Genomic DNA, 17401 nt, shown 5'->3' on the forward strand with positions numbered 1-17401 from the left:
CATAATATTGTCCTCAAGTACATCGCCCTTGTATAGACCCTCTATATACTCCTTCCACCTTTCTGCTTTCCCTTCTTTGCTTAGAACTGGGTTTCCATCTGAGCTCTTGATATTCATACAAGTCGTTCTCTTATCTCCAAAGGTCTCTTTAATTTTCCTGTAGGCGGTATCTATCTTACCCCTAGTGAGATAGGCCTCTACATCCTTACATTTGTCCTCTAGCCATCCCTGCTTAGCCATTTTGCACTTTCTGTCGATCTCATTTTTGAGACGTTTGTATTCCTTTTTGCCTGTTTCACTTACTGCATTTTATATTTTCTCCTTTCATCAATTAAATTCAATATTTCTTCTGTTACCCAAGGATTTCTACCAGCCCTCGTCTTTTTACCTACTTGATCCTCTGCTGCCTTCACTACTTCATCCCTCAAAGCTACCCATTCTTCTTCTACTGTATTTCTTTCCCCCATTCCTGTCAATTGCTCCCTTATGCTCTCCCTGAATCTCTGTACAACCTCTGGTTCTTTTAGTTTATCCAGGTCCCATCTCCTTAAATTCCCACCTTTTTGCAGTTTCTTCAGTTTTAATCTACAGGTCATAACCAATAGATTGTGGTCAGAGTCCACATCTGCCCCTGGAAATGTCTTACAATTTAAAACCTGGTTCCTAAATCTCTGTCTTACCATTATATAATCTATCTGATACCTTTTAGTATCTCCAGGGTTCTTCCATGTATACAACCTTCTTTCATGATTCTTAAACCAAGTGTTAGTTATGATTATGTTGTGCTCTGTGCAAAATTCGACCAGGCGGCTTCCTCTTTCATTTCTGTCCCCCAATCCATATTCACCTACTATGTTTCCTTCTCTCCCTTTTCCTACACTCGAATTCCAGTCACCCATGACTATTAAATTTTCGTCTCCCTTCACAATCTGAATAATGTCTTTTATTTCATCATACATTTCTTCAATTTCTTCGTCATCTGCAGAGCTAGTTGGCATATAAACTTGTACTACTGTAGTAGGCATGGGCTTCGTATCTATCTTCGCCACAATAATGCGTTCACTATGCTGTTTGTAGTAGCTTACCCGCATTCCTATTTTCCTATTCATTATTAAACCTACTCCTGCATTACCCCTATTTGATTTTGTGTTTATAACCCTGTAGTCACCTGACCAGAAGTCTTGTTCCTCCTGCCACCGAACTTCACTAATTCCCACTATATCTAACTTCAACCTATCCATTTCCCTTTTTAAATTTTCTAACCTACCTGCCCGATTAAGGGATCTGACATTCCACGCTCCGATCCGTAGAACGCCAGTTTTCTTTCTCCTGATAACGACATCCTCTTGAGTAGTCCCCGCCCGGAGATCCGAATGGGGGACTATTTTACCTCCGGAATATTTTACCCAAGAGGACGCCATCATCATGTAATCATACAGTAAAGTTGCATGCCCTCGGGAAAAATTACGGCTGTAGTTTCCCCTTGCTTTCAGCCGTTCGCAGTACCAGCACAGCAAGGCCGTTTTGGTTATTGTTACAAGGCCAGATCAGTCAATCATCCAGACTGTTGCCCTTGCAACTACTGAAAAGGCTGCTGCCCCTCTTCAGGAACCACACGTTTGTCTGGCCTCTCAACAGATACCCCTCCGTTGTGGTTGCACCTATGGTACGGCTATCTGTATCGCTGAGGCACGCAAGCCTCCCCACCAACGGCAAGGTCCATGGTTCATGGTGGGAACTGTCCCAGTCTATTTGCATTCTATTTATGTAATGTCACACACTGTTCCTGCCAGAACTAAAATGCAGCCAGACCAAATACTGCAATGTGCCTACATTCAGGCCCAGCCTACATGGGGTACAGACTATGTTAACTGAGTTCCCAGAAATCCAACTGCCACTCTAAGTCCAGGCTCCCGGCCTGCTCTGCACAGGGGCCCTCTTGGGATGACCAAGAACTCTTCACATATCAACTGACTTCAGAAACTTGAATAGAGCATCCCATTGCCTGATAAACCATGTGGGGGGCCATCACCCCTTCCATTTCGGCACTTCTGGCCAGCACCCAATCAGTCCTCATGTGACCACTCATGGTCACCTTTTACACAGCCAATGCCCTGCTACCCTAGCGACTTCCTTACATGGCCATTGATAAGCCAACACTCTTCTTGTGGCACTACAATTGTATTCTCAAGCACAATCGTTCTTTTAGGCTTCTGTTCTCTGCCTTTTAGGCATTGCATTGTTTGCATATGTCACAGAGGTACACCTGATATTGAGCTTTTGGGACTTTGAAGTCTGCTGGTAGCAAATCACGTAGGTCAAACTTAATCACTGAGAGATTTGTTAAAAAATTATTCCATTCATCGTAATTCCCTCCTCAACAATAAGCTGCCACATTCCCGGAGACGTAGCAACTGTGACAGGGCATCAAATAGTTACAAAGTGCATTTAGTCAAGTCAAGAATTAACTCTGAAAGGGAAGAAGGACAATAAGAGTGTAAGAAGACATTAATATTGAAGATAATTAGCATTTTCTTGGAGAGGTAGGCCAAGAAAAAAAAAAACAATCAATGCATGATGAGTTTATGAATGGTGGGCTCCATGTGGTTCCCAAGTCGTGCAGCGATAGACCATAAAATTACCAAATATGCAGCAACTAGTTGCAAAATCATGTTTTATTTATTCACTTTTGCAAATTGATTTCAACTGATTAACAGGCATCATTGGTGCTTTCAACCAATATGTACCCTGAGTAGTAATACTGTCTTAAGCAGAGGTAAAACATAAAGTGACTTTATGTTTGACCCAAATATATGTTTTGTAAATAAAAAGTGCCTTCTCTTGCTGCACTGTATTTTATTCTACCAGATGCATTTCCCCTTTCTTCATATGAAGTCATCATCAGTGGGATCTATAATGGTACAGTTATGATACACTTTTGTTTTGATATGTATTATTTGTAGATTATAAAACAGTTTACTTCTTTCATTTTATGTAAATAAGTGATTACTTACAGTTCTTTGTGTTTTTAGCTGTTATCTGCATTACCTCTCATCTGGTCACATGTTGGAGGTCGCACTGCTGCTATGTTTACTAAACATAAGCTTGTTTTTATGTTTCAAACACATTTTTGAACAAAATGTTCAAAACATAAAAACATGCTTATGTTTTGTTAATAGAGTGGCAGTGTGACCTCCAGCATGTGACCAGATGAGAGGAAGCACAGATGCCAACTAAAAACCCTAAGAACTGTAAGCAATCCTTATTTACCCAAAAAGCAAGAAGTGAACTGTTTTATAATTTAAAAATGATACATACCAAAACAAAAGTGTATCATAACTGTATCATTATAGATTGCACTGATGATGCCTTAAAGTGAAAAAAGGTGAAACACGTCTGGAAGAATAAAATACAGTGCAGCAAGAAAATACGTTTTCTATTTACAAAACAAAACTAACTGGTTCAAATGGCTCTGAGCACTATGGAACTTAACATCTGTGGTCATCAGTCTCCTAGAACTTAGAACTACTTAAACCTAACTAACCTAAGGACATCACACATGTCCATGCCTGAGGCAGGATTCAAACCTGCGACTGTAGCGGTCACGCGGTTCCAGACTGAAGCGCCTAGAACCGCACAGCCACACCGGCCGGCAAAACTAACTGAATGGTAATTGAAGATTGATAAACAACTGTATTTGTTGTGCTATCAGAAGAGAGATTATGTGAACTGAAAATTACAGGGAACCATATATGTGACTAAATGAGAAGAATTTCAAAAAAATGGAAGATAGTTACTGTTAATAAATATGCCAGGTTTTATTCAAACTAAATAATAAACAAATCTGCAACTGTTTAGCTACATCTACAAATTGACAGAATTAAGGTCTTGCTACCAAGTTTTAAGAAAGGAACAGGTTTCTACTAATAATTAATGAAGAATTAATACTGTAGACTGTAGATAATTAAAATATTTTTTATATGGCAGGTCTATGAAGAGTCAGTTCATGAAAAAACTTAAGACAAAGAAAATGACTCATGGCCAAATCTTTGCATTTCATTGCTAAAATATTTGGCACAATGAGATGAAAAGAAAGAACAAAAGAAGATAAATAGAGGGGCAAACCATTTATTTCTTTCATTGGTGGAGATTTGCAGTTTCCTAATGACTTATGCTCTACCACCGATTTTGATTTTTCCAACAATAAAGAGGTGCAACTGAGCATGTGCAAGAAATGAGGCATTGGCAGAGTAAGACAGAGCAGAACAGTTACTGGTGCCTTCACAGTCAGCTGATGCAGTATGGGTGTAAGGTTCACCGATCAGGGAATTGGTATGTGGGAATCAAAAAGAAGAATGCACAACTGGTGGGTCAATCCTGATTAATTTGATGTGAAAATTGTGAGAATAAGTGAACTGATTTTAGTGCATAATTATATAAACTAGTCATGGCGATGCCAGTTGATAATAAATCAATTAATTTAACTGTAACCTTGAATTTTCAAGCAATAACAAGGTCACAGATATCAACAGAATATTTCTGTAATCATATGGGTCATATGGAAAATAGATTTACTGGACAAAAGGATATGTTACAAGAAAGTCTTAATGATCGATCAAATAATTTTGAGACTCTAGTTAATGGGTTGCAGAAGTTGAAGATCATGTAACTACATGTGAAGATAAATTCACTGAATTAAATTACATGTAGGATGTGACAGACATGGATGAAACTGAGAAAGAGAAACCACTGGTATTAATTTCACTGAATGAAACTAAAATGTTAACTGAAGGTACATGTAATGATATAATAAAAAAACAGGGAAAAGTAGACCTAATATTCAGTCACAAAGAAACTGAAGGAGATTTTAATAAGGAAAGAACTGAACACTTTCTTTTAAAAAAGGAGATTAAAAGTGAAACAGAATGAACTTTAACAAAATCAAGTGTAATAATTCTTGGTGGGAGGATTTAGAGTCTGAAACAGGTAGAACATTAAACAAACATTCCCACATGTTCAAACATGCTAGTGGCACACACCCAATATTATTTTGGAAAGCACTTAAAGCTGTGTTACCTAGACACAGGAATGATGAGAGGAAAGTAAGATCTGCAATAAGTAATTTAGTACCGGATGCTGCCTACTGAGTTGTGCTGCATTAATAAGAGGCAGTCAAATGAAAGCGAGACCAATGGGAAGACAGTAAGTAAACTGTTTGTTACTGCAAAAGTAATTGCCACAACTAATTATCCCACTGTGAGGCAAGACAGTCAATGCCTTCAAGGAAAAATGTTTGTGGGTGCTGTGTAGTACCTAACAACTAGTTCCTAATATTAATTTATATGAACCATTTCTTATATAAAGACTTACCAAAGAATATTTTTATTTATTATGCCAATATTCATTCACAAGCATGACTTTTGTCTGCAGTCATAAGAACAGGCAATAATTTCTTCCATCCTGCAAGACCTCTTAAAATACATATATGCTAATCATCAAGATTTAGTGGATGGATAGTATGATCAGCAACCACAGAAAATTAGAGGTAAATTAATGATGTCAGTGTAACTTAATAGTGACTTCTATCAAATATATGTATGTTAACAACTAAAAAATTGAATTTTTGTCAATCACTAAGTTTACTGCAAAATCAAACCTAAAAATTACATCGACAAAGTAAGAAAAATTGTCCTGGATACATTATTCATTTTTGTGCTTTCAGTATTTATATGCTGCATTGTAATTTTCTTACACTGCAAGGATGACTGTTCATGGCACCAATTTAGTTTTAACAAGAATCCATCCTTTAATTCCAGTAGCAATTATCTCTCATTATGTAAATTTCATGCTGATTCATACTCTTTGTCAGCTGTTGGGCTGCCTCCCAGCATGGTGTTGAAAAACTGACCAACAGACTAACACATGACCTATGGAACCACAACTGCATCCAGGCATGCAACTCTTCATCTGAAACAAATTGTCGACCACAAATTTCGTCAAGGCTCCAAAAATGGGCCAAGATCAAGACTATATGGAGGATGCGTAAGGACTTTCCAGTGAAACTTCCGCAGCTTAGTCAAAACAAGTCTGGTCACATCACAGAACTTGCCCTGGATGTCCTGTTCCCAATATCATTGGTAAAGAGCAGTAAGCTGTATGGCTACTAGCCTAATCTTGCTCCAGAACAGTTAAGGAATAACATTATACTGAAATATAAAAAAGTTGAGATAAGAGTATGGGATTCTGGAGACTCTCACAATTTTTGACCATGTTATTCATATTTCTGAGCAACCTCAACAACATGATTGTAAAGACAAAAAACAACGTAGTTGTGATATTTAAACTACTCTGATTGTAGATATTCTACTTATTATTTATATTTAATTTGTTATTTATGAACCACACCAACAGCAGAAAAACAAAGATACAAATATTCAAAATAGGGTAACTGATCTTAATTCAAAATGAATGTAAAATAATAATACCAGAAACATTTAATACTGAGCAAGATGTGTAAAACTGTAGTTAAGAACAAAATTAATTGTAATTATTAATAGTAATTATAGACACAAAAAAGGAGAGCAAAATGAAAAGGTTATATGTGCATTTTTCTCCATGTCTTATTTCCTTTTACTTTTGCTGATGAGGAACTTTTAAAAAAATTCTGGATGATACAAATGCATTAATGAATTTAGTTCTCTGTTGGCCCAGCTCAAATTGGTTTTTACTTTGAAAAGTGTATGTATATGTTTCTCTTCTTTCTAAGATATTGTTACTTATGGTACTAACATTTATAACAGTTGTCTTTCCACCACCTGTAGGGCCAACAAGCATAACACCATGTCGAACAATCATTGTCTCGTGGAACTGTATCACCTTTGCAATCATACATGATTCTGGCTGCAAATCATTCTCTTCCATGACTGTTATTATAGCAGCTTGTAAGACTCCATAATCCTGCTCTGGGATCTCAACACCAGGGAACAGATCACCTAAAATACCCTGAAAGGTCAGGAATAATTATTTTAAAATATAAGTTTTCCTTAGGTGCAATACATAGTGTAGGGCTAATTGGCTATGTTAATGAGTGCCAGATTACAAATAAAAAGATAGAGAACTGTATTAACAAATGGTCTTATGATTTTTTCCTGTGATTTAGCATTTCTTACACATGAGACAACATTATCTGGAGGTGAAACAATGGAAACTCCAAGTAGGAATACCAACAACATAGGAAAAGATTGATTGCTACTGACCAGAAAGGTGACATGTTAAGTCGCAGACAGACACAATTGAAAGACACTTACACAAAGTTTTCACCACAGCCTTCATTAGCAAAAGAGAAGAACATACCACTCATACACACAGGCAAGCACACTTCCTGCCCACATGACCGATAACTCCAGCAGCTTGGGCCAGAACGCAGCTTTCACATGGGATGGAAGCAGCAGTCTGCAGGGGATGGGAAAGGGAAAGGAATAGTAATGTAGTAATGTGTGGGTGGAGGGCGGGGGGGGGGGAGCGAGGGGGGGGGGGAGAGAGAGAGAGAGAGAGAGAGAGAGAGAGAGAGAGAGAGAGAGAGAGAGAGAGAGAGAGAGAGAGAGACAGATGCTGTCTGGGGCAGAGTGTGCAGGGACTAGAACAGGAGCAGCACCAGGAGTTTGTGGGACCGGAAGGTGTGGAAAAAAGGAGCGAAAAAGAAGAGGAGTGCGGATAGACAGGTGGGTGTGTTGGCAGAGGGTGGCAAACAAAGAGGGTCAGAGACGAAAATGAGAAGGGAATGATAGGACAAAGGGGGTGGAAACTGTTGGGTGGAGGGTGTAGGTAGGACAAAGGGGGTGGAAACTGTTCGGTGGAGGGTGTAGGGACACACTGTTACTGTAGGTTGAGTTTGGGATAATTACAGTAGCACAGACTGTGTTGTAAGAATAACTGGCATTCATACATTTCAGAAAAGCTAGTGGTGGAGGGGAGGATCCAGATGGCTCATGCAGTGAAATAGCCATTGAAATAAAGCATGTTATGCTCAGTTGTCTGTTGTACCACAGGGTGGTCTACATTGCTCTCAGCCTCAGTTTGGTGGTAGCCGTTCATCCTGGTGGACAGTTGGTTGGTAGTCATGCCAATATAAAAAATGTGCTATGATCACAGCAGAGCTGGTAAATAACATGGCTGCTTTAACAGGTGGTCTGGCCCCTGATGGTGTAGGATTAACCTGTGACAGGACCGGAATAGAAAGTGCTGGGTGAGTGGATTGGGAAGAAGTCTTGTGCCTGGTTCGTCCACAGTTATGTGATTCTTGTGGCAAGGGGTTGGGAGTGGGAAAGGGTTTAGGGTAGACTAGGATGTTGTGGAGGTTGGGTGGGCAGTGGAACACCACTTTAGGGGCGTTGGAAAAGATCTTGTATGGGATATAGGATGTCTCTCAATTCAGGACAAGACAATTGGTAATCAAAGACTGGGATGGTACTGGGTGATGAATAGGGCACTCCTCTGTGGCTGGTTGTTGGGGTTGGAGGGAGGTTTTGGGGTGTGATGGGAAATGGCATGGGAGATCTGTTTGTGGACTAGGTCTGGGGAATAGTGCTTGTGTGAAGGGCTTGATGAGACCAGGGTGTATACATGGAGAAGAAAAAAAATTTCCGGATTTCCTGGTTAAAAATTCGCTTTCTCCCAGATGAAAATACACCTTTTCTGTGTTAAGTGACAGTATACTCTTCCTCGGCACTGTAAAACTCATCAATCCTTTGAATGTTTATGGTTTTATATACCAACGTAGAATTTCCTGACACTTTAGAAAATGAAACTCAGGGGAGGAAAACACGTATTGAAAGACCTTTGATGTGCAGCAACATAAACGCTGCAAATTTTCGTATTATGAAGATATAAATCTGAATTCCAGCAAAAACCACATGTCACTTTCCGAAGCATTGAAATCGAGATTGCGATGCGCTTTTGTAAGCCAGACACATCTCATGTCACGTGGTCACCAGCTGATGACAGCATATGACACGTGATGCAATCAGTCAATAGCAAGATCATTCTTAAGCAGTGCAAACACACAAGTAAGGAAAGTTATTGGTTTACATTAATATACATAGCATTCACATAAAAAGATTAATAAGCTGGAATAGAAGCTAAGCTTCCACATATAATGTTTATCTTTTTTGCGCATGTTACACTTTAAGATACATCCCACAAATGTACCAGTAAATTTTAAATAAAGATGTAAATGTCTGATCTTCTGGGCTCGAAATTCTTCTAAATGGTTGTCCTCAAAGAGTTGGTTTTTAAATGAGAGTCAAACACTTTGTGATTTAAGAAATTCATCATACATTCTCGCACATAGTTCATCTTGCGTAAAAGGGAATTTACTTTGAATGTAATGCTTTTCAAACCACCAGTCGCAATATTTTCCCACGACCTGTCAGAAATAGGTTCGTTTCAGCAGTTGCCAGAGAGCGCTAAATAACAGGCATCACCGTGCTTGGGCAGTTACGATGACACAGGAAACCCGATGTTCCTATGTGTAAAACATTAAAAGATCTCACATTATGACATAAAAGAAACAAGACATCAGAGGACACTGCAAGAGCATCGGAATTTCGTGAACCATACTAAAATGCATAAATCGGCATAAAGTGCACATTCGTAAGTCCAGATTCGGATGCAAATTTTCTTGGAGTACCAGTACTGTATCATCTCATGTTTGGTTCTTTATTATGACATAATGCCATATGTGCACTTGAAATGCAGCGTACAGTTGAAACTAGCCAAAGTGTGAAATTAAACACTTTGTTTCAAATAAATTGACTGCCTCAGTGGAAAAGATTTAATAAAAGCCAAATCTCTTTAGCAAACTGACAAAAATAACTTCATTGTTCTGCAAGGCGATTAATGCTTGACTGTCAGAAAGGTGGACATAAAATCTGAAACTAACACCACATTTCTGCCTTCCGTAATTATGGGAACGTGGTTTAATTCATTTGCTAGCTCCTGACCAAAAAAATCCATTTTGTTTTCATTTAACATGAGAGCAAGAAACAAGGAGGAAACAAAAAGAAATCACTGAATGTAAACACAGGTCACGTGGAGACGACCCTCCTCACCACCACAACTCAGACTGATCTGTGCATCAGCCACGGATCTACGATATTTCCGAACCAGGACTACACTAGATAGTAGCAGCCAGCCACATTTCTGTAACCAGAAGCAACTGCACATACTCGACAGTTCGCCTGCAACTGCTCAAACGAATCTAATTCAAACAGTTGTCACGGAATGCTCATCGGAGGCAATTCTTTGCTATGAAGCATTGCATAGTCTTTCTAAAGCCTTTGATACAGTTTGCTGTTGGCAGACGCTCGTCTGAGCACTGTGTTTTGTTGTTGTATATGGCGCATTTCCTTTGCAACTTAAATTTCATTTCCGTTTTCTTTTTTTCTCTCGTTCATGTTTTGTTGCTGCAGAATTATTCTGCAGTAGCGGGATACAGTAATATCCTTTATTAGAGTATAGGTTCTTACCAGCCAAAATCACAAAAATTTAACTGAAAATTACAACAATGAAAAATTCCCAGAATTCTAAAGAATTCCCGGGGGTCCCCGGGTTTTCTCCCGGATGAACAAATTCCCGGGTTTTTCACAGATCTCCCTGTTGTCCTGGGTTGTATACACCCTGTGAGACCGTCAGGATACTGGGCAACTGAGATCTTGTCACTGTAGAAAAGCTGCCCCTGGGCAGCCTGGCTGTATGGAAGGGATTTTTTGGTGCGAGAGGGATGACAGCTGCTGAAATCTACATCTACCTCTATATCTACACTCTGCAAATCACTGTGAGGTGCTTGCAGAGGGTACTTCCCATTGCACCAGTTATTAGGGTTTCTTCCTGTTCCATTCGCATATGGAGCGAGTGAAGAATGGTTGTTTGAATGCCTTTATGCATGTAGTAATTATTCAAATCTTATCGTCACAATCCATATGTAAGTGGTAACTACAGGGTTGTAGTACATCCCTAGTGTAATCATTTAAACCCAGTTCTTGAAACATTGCTAATAAACTTTTTCGGGATAGTTTACATCTGTCTTCAAGAGTCTGCCAGTTCAGTTTCTTAACTATCTCTGTGACACTCTCCTATGGATTACACAAATGTGTGACTATTCAAGCTACCCTTCTCTGTATACATTCAATATCCTCTATTGGTCCTATTTCATATGGGTTCCACACACTTGAGCAATATTCTAGGATGAGTTGCACAAGTGATTTGTAAGCAATTTCTTTTGTAGACTGATGACACTTCCCCAGCATTCTACCAATAGGCTGAAGTCTACCACCTGCTTTTGCCTTGATTGAACCTACATGATTATTCCATTTCATATCCCTACAAAGTGTTACATCCAGAAGTGACTTGCTGATATTATAGTCATTGGATACTAAAATTTTTTTTGTTTTGTGAAGTGCAGAATTTTACATTTCTGAACATTTAAATGAAGTTGCCAATCTTTGCACCATGTTGAAATTTTATCAAGATTTGAGTGAATATTTATGCAGGTTCTCTCAAATAATACTTAATTATAGATAACTGCATCACCCGTAAAAAGCCTGATTTTATTACTAATATTGTCAGCAAGGTCATTACTATATAACATAAACAGAAAGGGTCCCAACACACATCCCTAGGGGCTACCTGAAGTTACATCTGCATCTGGTGACAACCATCCAAGATAACATACTGTGAGCTTACTCAGATATAATAATACCTCAATATGATATCTTTGCCCCACAGGGACGGTGCAAATAAGAATCATTACAAATATCTGATTAGAAGTGTAGGAAATTTAAAAAACCTACACAGAATCAACGTTAAGATCCCAAAACAGGAGCTCATAATATTTGTGTATTTCATTTTGTTTTATAAATAAATCTGGTTGCTACAGTTTCACGTTGACTGTTAAAATAACAGTTCAAAAAAGTGTTTATCACTTAAGGAAATGGAAGAATTTTAACGAAATGTAAGACACTTTAATACAATCTGAGACTCAATTAAGACATTTGGGATGCTTTGATGTGCTGAAGAAATTATGACTTTGTTCAGGTAAGTCATAAGTTGCTGTTGTGAATATATATTATACTTTCTTGAGAAAAGCGTTTCTTGCTTAATTTTATAGATCAAATACAATTTGTATGAAGGCCTCCTGGTAGTACATTGTGTACACGAAATTAATAAATAGATATTTATTTTCAAAATAAACTGAATAACATAACCCTTTTTGGGTTATCTTCAAGAAATTGGACCACCCCTTTCACAAAATCCTGCCTATGTCCTTGCTCATGCCCATGGTCTTACTGCTATTGAACATTAACTTTCCCACCCTCAGATTCCAAACCCACGACCTCATTCTTTATATACCTTACTGACTCCATCCTAATCAACAACAACTCCTCTTTTGCAAGGAAGGTATAAAAACAAATCCATGACACAGCCATGGGCACCCACATGGCACCCTCCTATGCCAACCTGTTTGTGGGCCATCTAGAAGTGACTTCCTAGCCTCCCAAAAAACCAAATCCCTAGCATGGTTCAGGTTCACTGACAATGTCTTTATGATTTGGATTCAGGTCCAAGGCACCCTATTTTCATTCCTACACAACCTCAACACCTTCTATGCCTTCTGCTTTACCTGGTCCTCTTCAAGCCAGCATTGACATTGACCTCCTCCTCTCTGATGGCTCCATCTGCACTTCTGTCAACATTATATCCATCAACCACCACGAGTACATGCATTTCGACAGCTATCAGCCCTTTCACACAAAAAAGAAACGTCCCATACAGTCTGGCCACATGTAGATGGTTTATCAGCAGTAACAAGAACTCCCTTGACTGGTATGCTGAGGGTGTCACCAAGGCCTTCACATACAGACACTGACCCCCAGACCTAGTCAGCAAACAGAACTTCCATGTCATTTTCCCTCATACCTTCAATTCTCCCACCAACCTCAAGAACAAGTCACAAAGGGGTGCCCTCTTATTACCCAGTACCATCCAGGACTGAAACAAATGAACCATATCCTTCACCAGGCTTTGATTACCTATTGTCATGCCCTGAAATGAGAGATATCCTACTTGACCTACTTGAGATACTTCTGTCACCCACTCAATCTCCACAAGATTCTAGTCCATTCCTATTCCACTCCCAACCCCAACCTCTTGCCACAAGAATCAGATCTGTGTGGAAGACACAGGTGGAAGACGTGCCTAATCCACACTCCCAGCACTTCTTATTCCAGTTCTGTCACAGATTTATCCTATGCCATTGAGGGCAGAGTCACCTGTGAAAGCAGTCATGTCATTTACCAGCTCATCTGCAATCACTGTACAGCTTTTTATATTGGTATGACTACCAACAAGCAGTCCACCAAGACAAACAGCCACTGCCAGTCTGCAGCTAAGAGAAAAGTAGACCACCCCGTGGCACAACATGCAGCTGAGCATAACATGCTTGCCCCCTCTGTCCTATCATCCCCTACCCATTCAGGTCTCCCATCCACTTTGTTTGTCACCCTCTGGTAATCCTTTTGCCAATCTTTTCCAGCTCCTCACTCTGTTTGCTCCTTTTATCCCACCTCTCTGCCCCACAACATACTGCCACTGCACCTGTTGGCAGTCTAGACACTGTACACTCTGCCAGATATCACTCCTCTCTTGCCCCATCCATACACTAGTATCCTTTCCCCTTCCTTGCCCCCTTCAGACTGCTGCTTCCATCCCATGTAATAGTTGGATTCTGGCCTGAGCTGCCAGAGATTGCGGTCATGTGTGCCTGAGGTGTGCTTGCTTGAGTGTATGAATGGTATGTGTTTCCCTTTTGCTGATGAATGCTGTTGCTGAAAGCTTTGTGTAAGTGCCTTTTAATTGTGCCTACCTGTGACATAGCATGCCATCTTTACGGTAAGCAGCAATCTATCTTTTCTTACACTGTTGATAACTGGATGTGGAAAAGTCAAGTTGTGCATTTGTTTGTAGTTCATGCTAAACCGTAGTTCTCTTATAAATATTTAAGTGAACCAGTTCTAAGTCAAAAAAGTGAAAATGTATAATTTTCTAGAGGATCACAATTAACACCACAGTGTTCAAACCAGCATTTGTTTATAACAGTTACTAACATATTTTTGGGAATAATAAAGAACTTTTTTCTAGTCTCTTCAAATGGAAAAACCTACAAATATTACTACTATTTCTTTTATTGTGCTGCATTTACAGCAGATGTGGCATAACCAAACTATTCATTACATTCATTTTTTTCATATGTTACCTGAACTATCATCTGTATGTACAAACTCAAGGGAAACAAAAGCCCTTTCTTTCTTATTCTGCCTCCTCAATTTCTTTTCATATCCATTTACAGTAAAATTTTCTACCTGAATATTTTATAGAGTAATCACAACAGTGTTAATCTGTAGGCTATTAAGCAATGGAGCATGCAATTGATGAATGAAGCGATCATGTTTTTAACCCTAGGATGCATGGTGCCAAAAACACGCAGGGCCTCCAAGGCCCTGCCCTAATTTAAAATTTTCCTCTTTTCATATAATCATCCTTTGGCGTTAAATTTATTTCCGTCAAATTTATCGTCATATTGAAAGATACCTAAGATACAGTAACAGGATCAGGTGGGCCTGATTAACATTTTATTAATTTTTTTAAAAAACTCTAAGAGTGAATTTTTATTAGTTACATCCATTTGCATACAACATATACAACTAATTTTATTAATTCACTTATATGTTGCAGTTTACATTTTATAACATTTATTGCAACCATTTTCTTCAATTAAAACATACTCATTATTCACAATATTATGTAAATAGGCAATATTTTGACAAAAAGTTATTATTCATTGTTCACATAAAATTGCATTTTTCTTAGTTTTCAACATGTGACAAACAAGAAGCACAAAGGATGCCACTATGTTCCTTACAAATGTTGGTTTTACACTTAATGCATGTCATAGCACTATTCCTGTGTTCATTATATGGACAATAATTGCAACTACTTCTTTTTTCCTGAAACAGGTCGTTGGTTTGGCAGTATGACATCTTTTTGAACACCACATCTTTGCATGGCATCAATGATTTTCTTTGGAAGATAAGGGTTCTGAATATGAAGTTCCATTAGTGGTCTTACCTTTTCCTCTGCTAAATCTCTTAGGAACAAATGCCTTTTTTCACTTCTTCCACTATGGTATGTCAGATGTTGGGGCGGAAAATAAAATTTCACTGTTTATTGCTGCGACGTCCATCATATTCATCCATAATGCAAATGGCCACTTTCTTGCTTGTCTCTTGCAAGTGTAATAACGAATTTTCTGGTCCATTTGATCTACTCCACCCATCGTAGAGTTATAGAACTTTATTATATCTGGTTTCTTTTTTGCATGAGTTTCATCAATGTTTCTGTCGTGATGCATTGTGCTAATGAGAACTACAGACTTTTTCTTTTTGGGGACATAACTCACCATTGTAATGTCACCTCTAAATGCAAACAAAGAGGAATCAATCGCTCTTGAGGCAGATGGTTTCATCTCATTAGGAATTTTTGGTTTATTTTGTTTGATCGTTCCCAACACTGTAATTTGCTTCTGAAGCATCTCTTCTGCCAGCTGCTCACTAGTAAAGAAGTTGTCAACAGCAATATTTTTTTGATGATCCTTCAATGCTTTTAGCAAGATCTTTCACCACATTCAATCCGAGATTTTTGTGAATAGGTTCATGGGGCTTCCTTCCCTTGTAAACAATTCTGTCTAAAGCTTATGCAGATGTAGCATCACATAACCAAAATATTTTTATGCCATACGTGGTTAGTTTAGGGGGCATATACTGGGTGAAGCTGCATATTCCACGGAATGGGACTAGCTGTTCATCAACTGTGAGTGAATCATTGGGAATCCTTCTATTTCTACACTTGTCAAGAAAGAGTTCCCATACATAGCAAACAGCTGCAAGTTTGTCATCTGCAGATCGAGCTTCACGGGTATGCCTGTCATCAAATCTAATCATTCTCCTTATATCCTCGAATCTATTTACTGACATGGTGGCCTTATATGTAGGATTTGCCTTTCCATCCAAGAATAATTCTCTAATAGGGACATCCCAACTTTTCTCAACACCAGAAAGCGGTAAAAGACCAAGAAAACCCTCCATTTCAGCAATCAAAACGTTTTTCCACGTAAAGCTGCCACTCTTCTGCCTTCAATATTTGTGCAGTTGATGATTTCCTGTCGTATTTCCTTGGAGATGAAATAGTACCAGACATCCTTAGGTTTGCAGGTTTTCAAACCATGGGCTGGACCAGGTGCCTTCTTTACGATATTATGGACAGGCATACGAGAAGTTGCAGGAGGATCTAATTTCCAAATCGTTCCATTCAGACTAATGTATGTGTGGTCTTCTATACCTTTTTGTGGTGGTTCTTCATTTTCAGACTCTGATGAAGTAATATTATCGGAAGGACTGTCATCTGCCTCAATATTCACATCTGCAGGTTCATTGGCTGATTCTTCACTACTTGCATCTTCAAAATATTTCCTTCCTCGCAAGAATCATCTCCTTCAAACCACTGAGCCACAACACTTTCAAAATTAGCTGCATTTGCACGTACTGACACTCTTGCTTCGCGTGTCGGAGCCATAGCAAAAGGCGTTTCTCTCGAACAGCAGCTTGTGCAGCACTAAACGAGTCATACTCGTAACAAATGGGCCTTGCAGCAACAAACAAACTGCAGTAACAATGAGGCTGACAAGAGCAGCACAGGATAACAATACTATGGAATAATAAAACATTTGATAGCAAAAAGATCAATAATACACCGACATCGCCAATATGTGAAAGTAGTGTGTATTAATTTTTAGTTATACCATTACTACTACAGCTACTGCTGCTGTTGGCACCCCTGTTGCTGGAAATACCACTACAGTTATTGTAGAATTAATAACTGCTCGCAAACAAATGTTGAAGACAATATAGGCTAAAGAGCATGTATAAATGTGTGAGGGCCTCTGAAGCCCTGCTTATGCATTCACAGTGTATGGGTAAACGTATTGAATTATACAAAAAACTCAAAAAGGTATCTCGTTCAGACTTGATAGGAGGAATGCCACAGTGTTAGTGAAAGAGTACTGGAAAGCAGTTTGAAATCAAAGAAAAAATTACAGAATTTTTTTAAAAATGAAGACATAAAAGGGCCTTGGAGACCCTGTATATGCATCCTAGGGTTGTCTGCAGATACCAGTGACTGTATACTGGCCTGTGTTTCAATTGTACAAGAGATGGGATTCTTTCATCACATCAGTCAGGGTGCCTGGAGATAAAGTAGTGTAGTGCCAAAACTGATAGCAAAAATAAAA

General features: G+C 38.9%; 1 protein-coding gene across 1 annotated transcript in view; it reads right to left on the reverse strand.

The window, feature by feature from the left end:
* LOC124613475 (dynein axonemal heavy chain 6-like) overlaps positions 1 to 17401 on the reverse strand; it is a 984594-nt gene that overhangs the window by 584550 nt on the left and 382643 nt on the right. Inside the window, exon 88 of the mRNA XM_047142181.1 lies at positions 6790 to 7002. Coding sequence (XP_046998137.1) covers positions 6790 to 7002 — 213 coding nt within the window. The remainder of the gene's footprint in view (positions 1 to 6789; positions 7003 to 17401) is intronic.

The sequence above is a fragment of the Schistocerca americana genome, chromosome 4 (genome assembly GCF_021461395.2).
Source record: "Schistocerca americana isolate TAMUIC-IGC-003095 chromosome 4, iqSchAmer2.1, whole genome shotgun sequence".
NCBI lineage: Eukaryota > Metazoa > Arthropoda > Insecta > Orthoptera > Acrididae > Schistocerca > Schistocerca americana.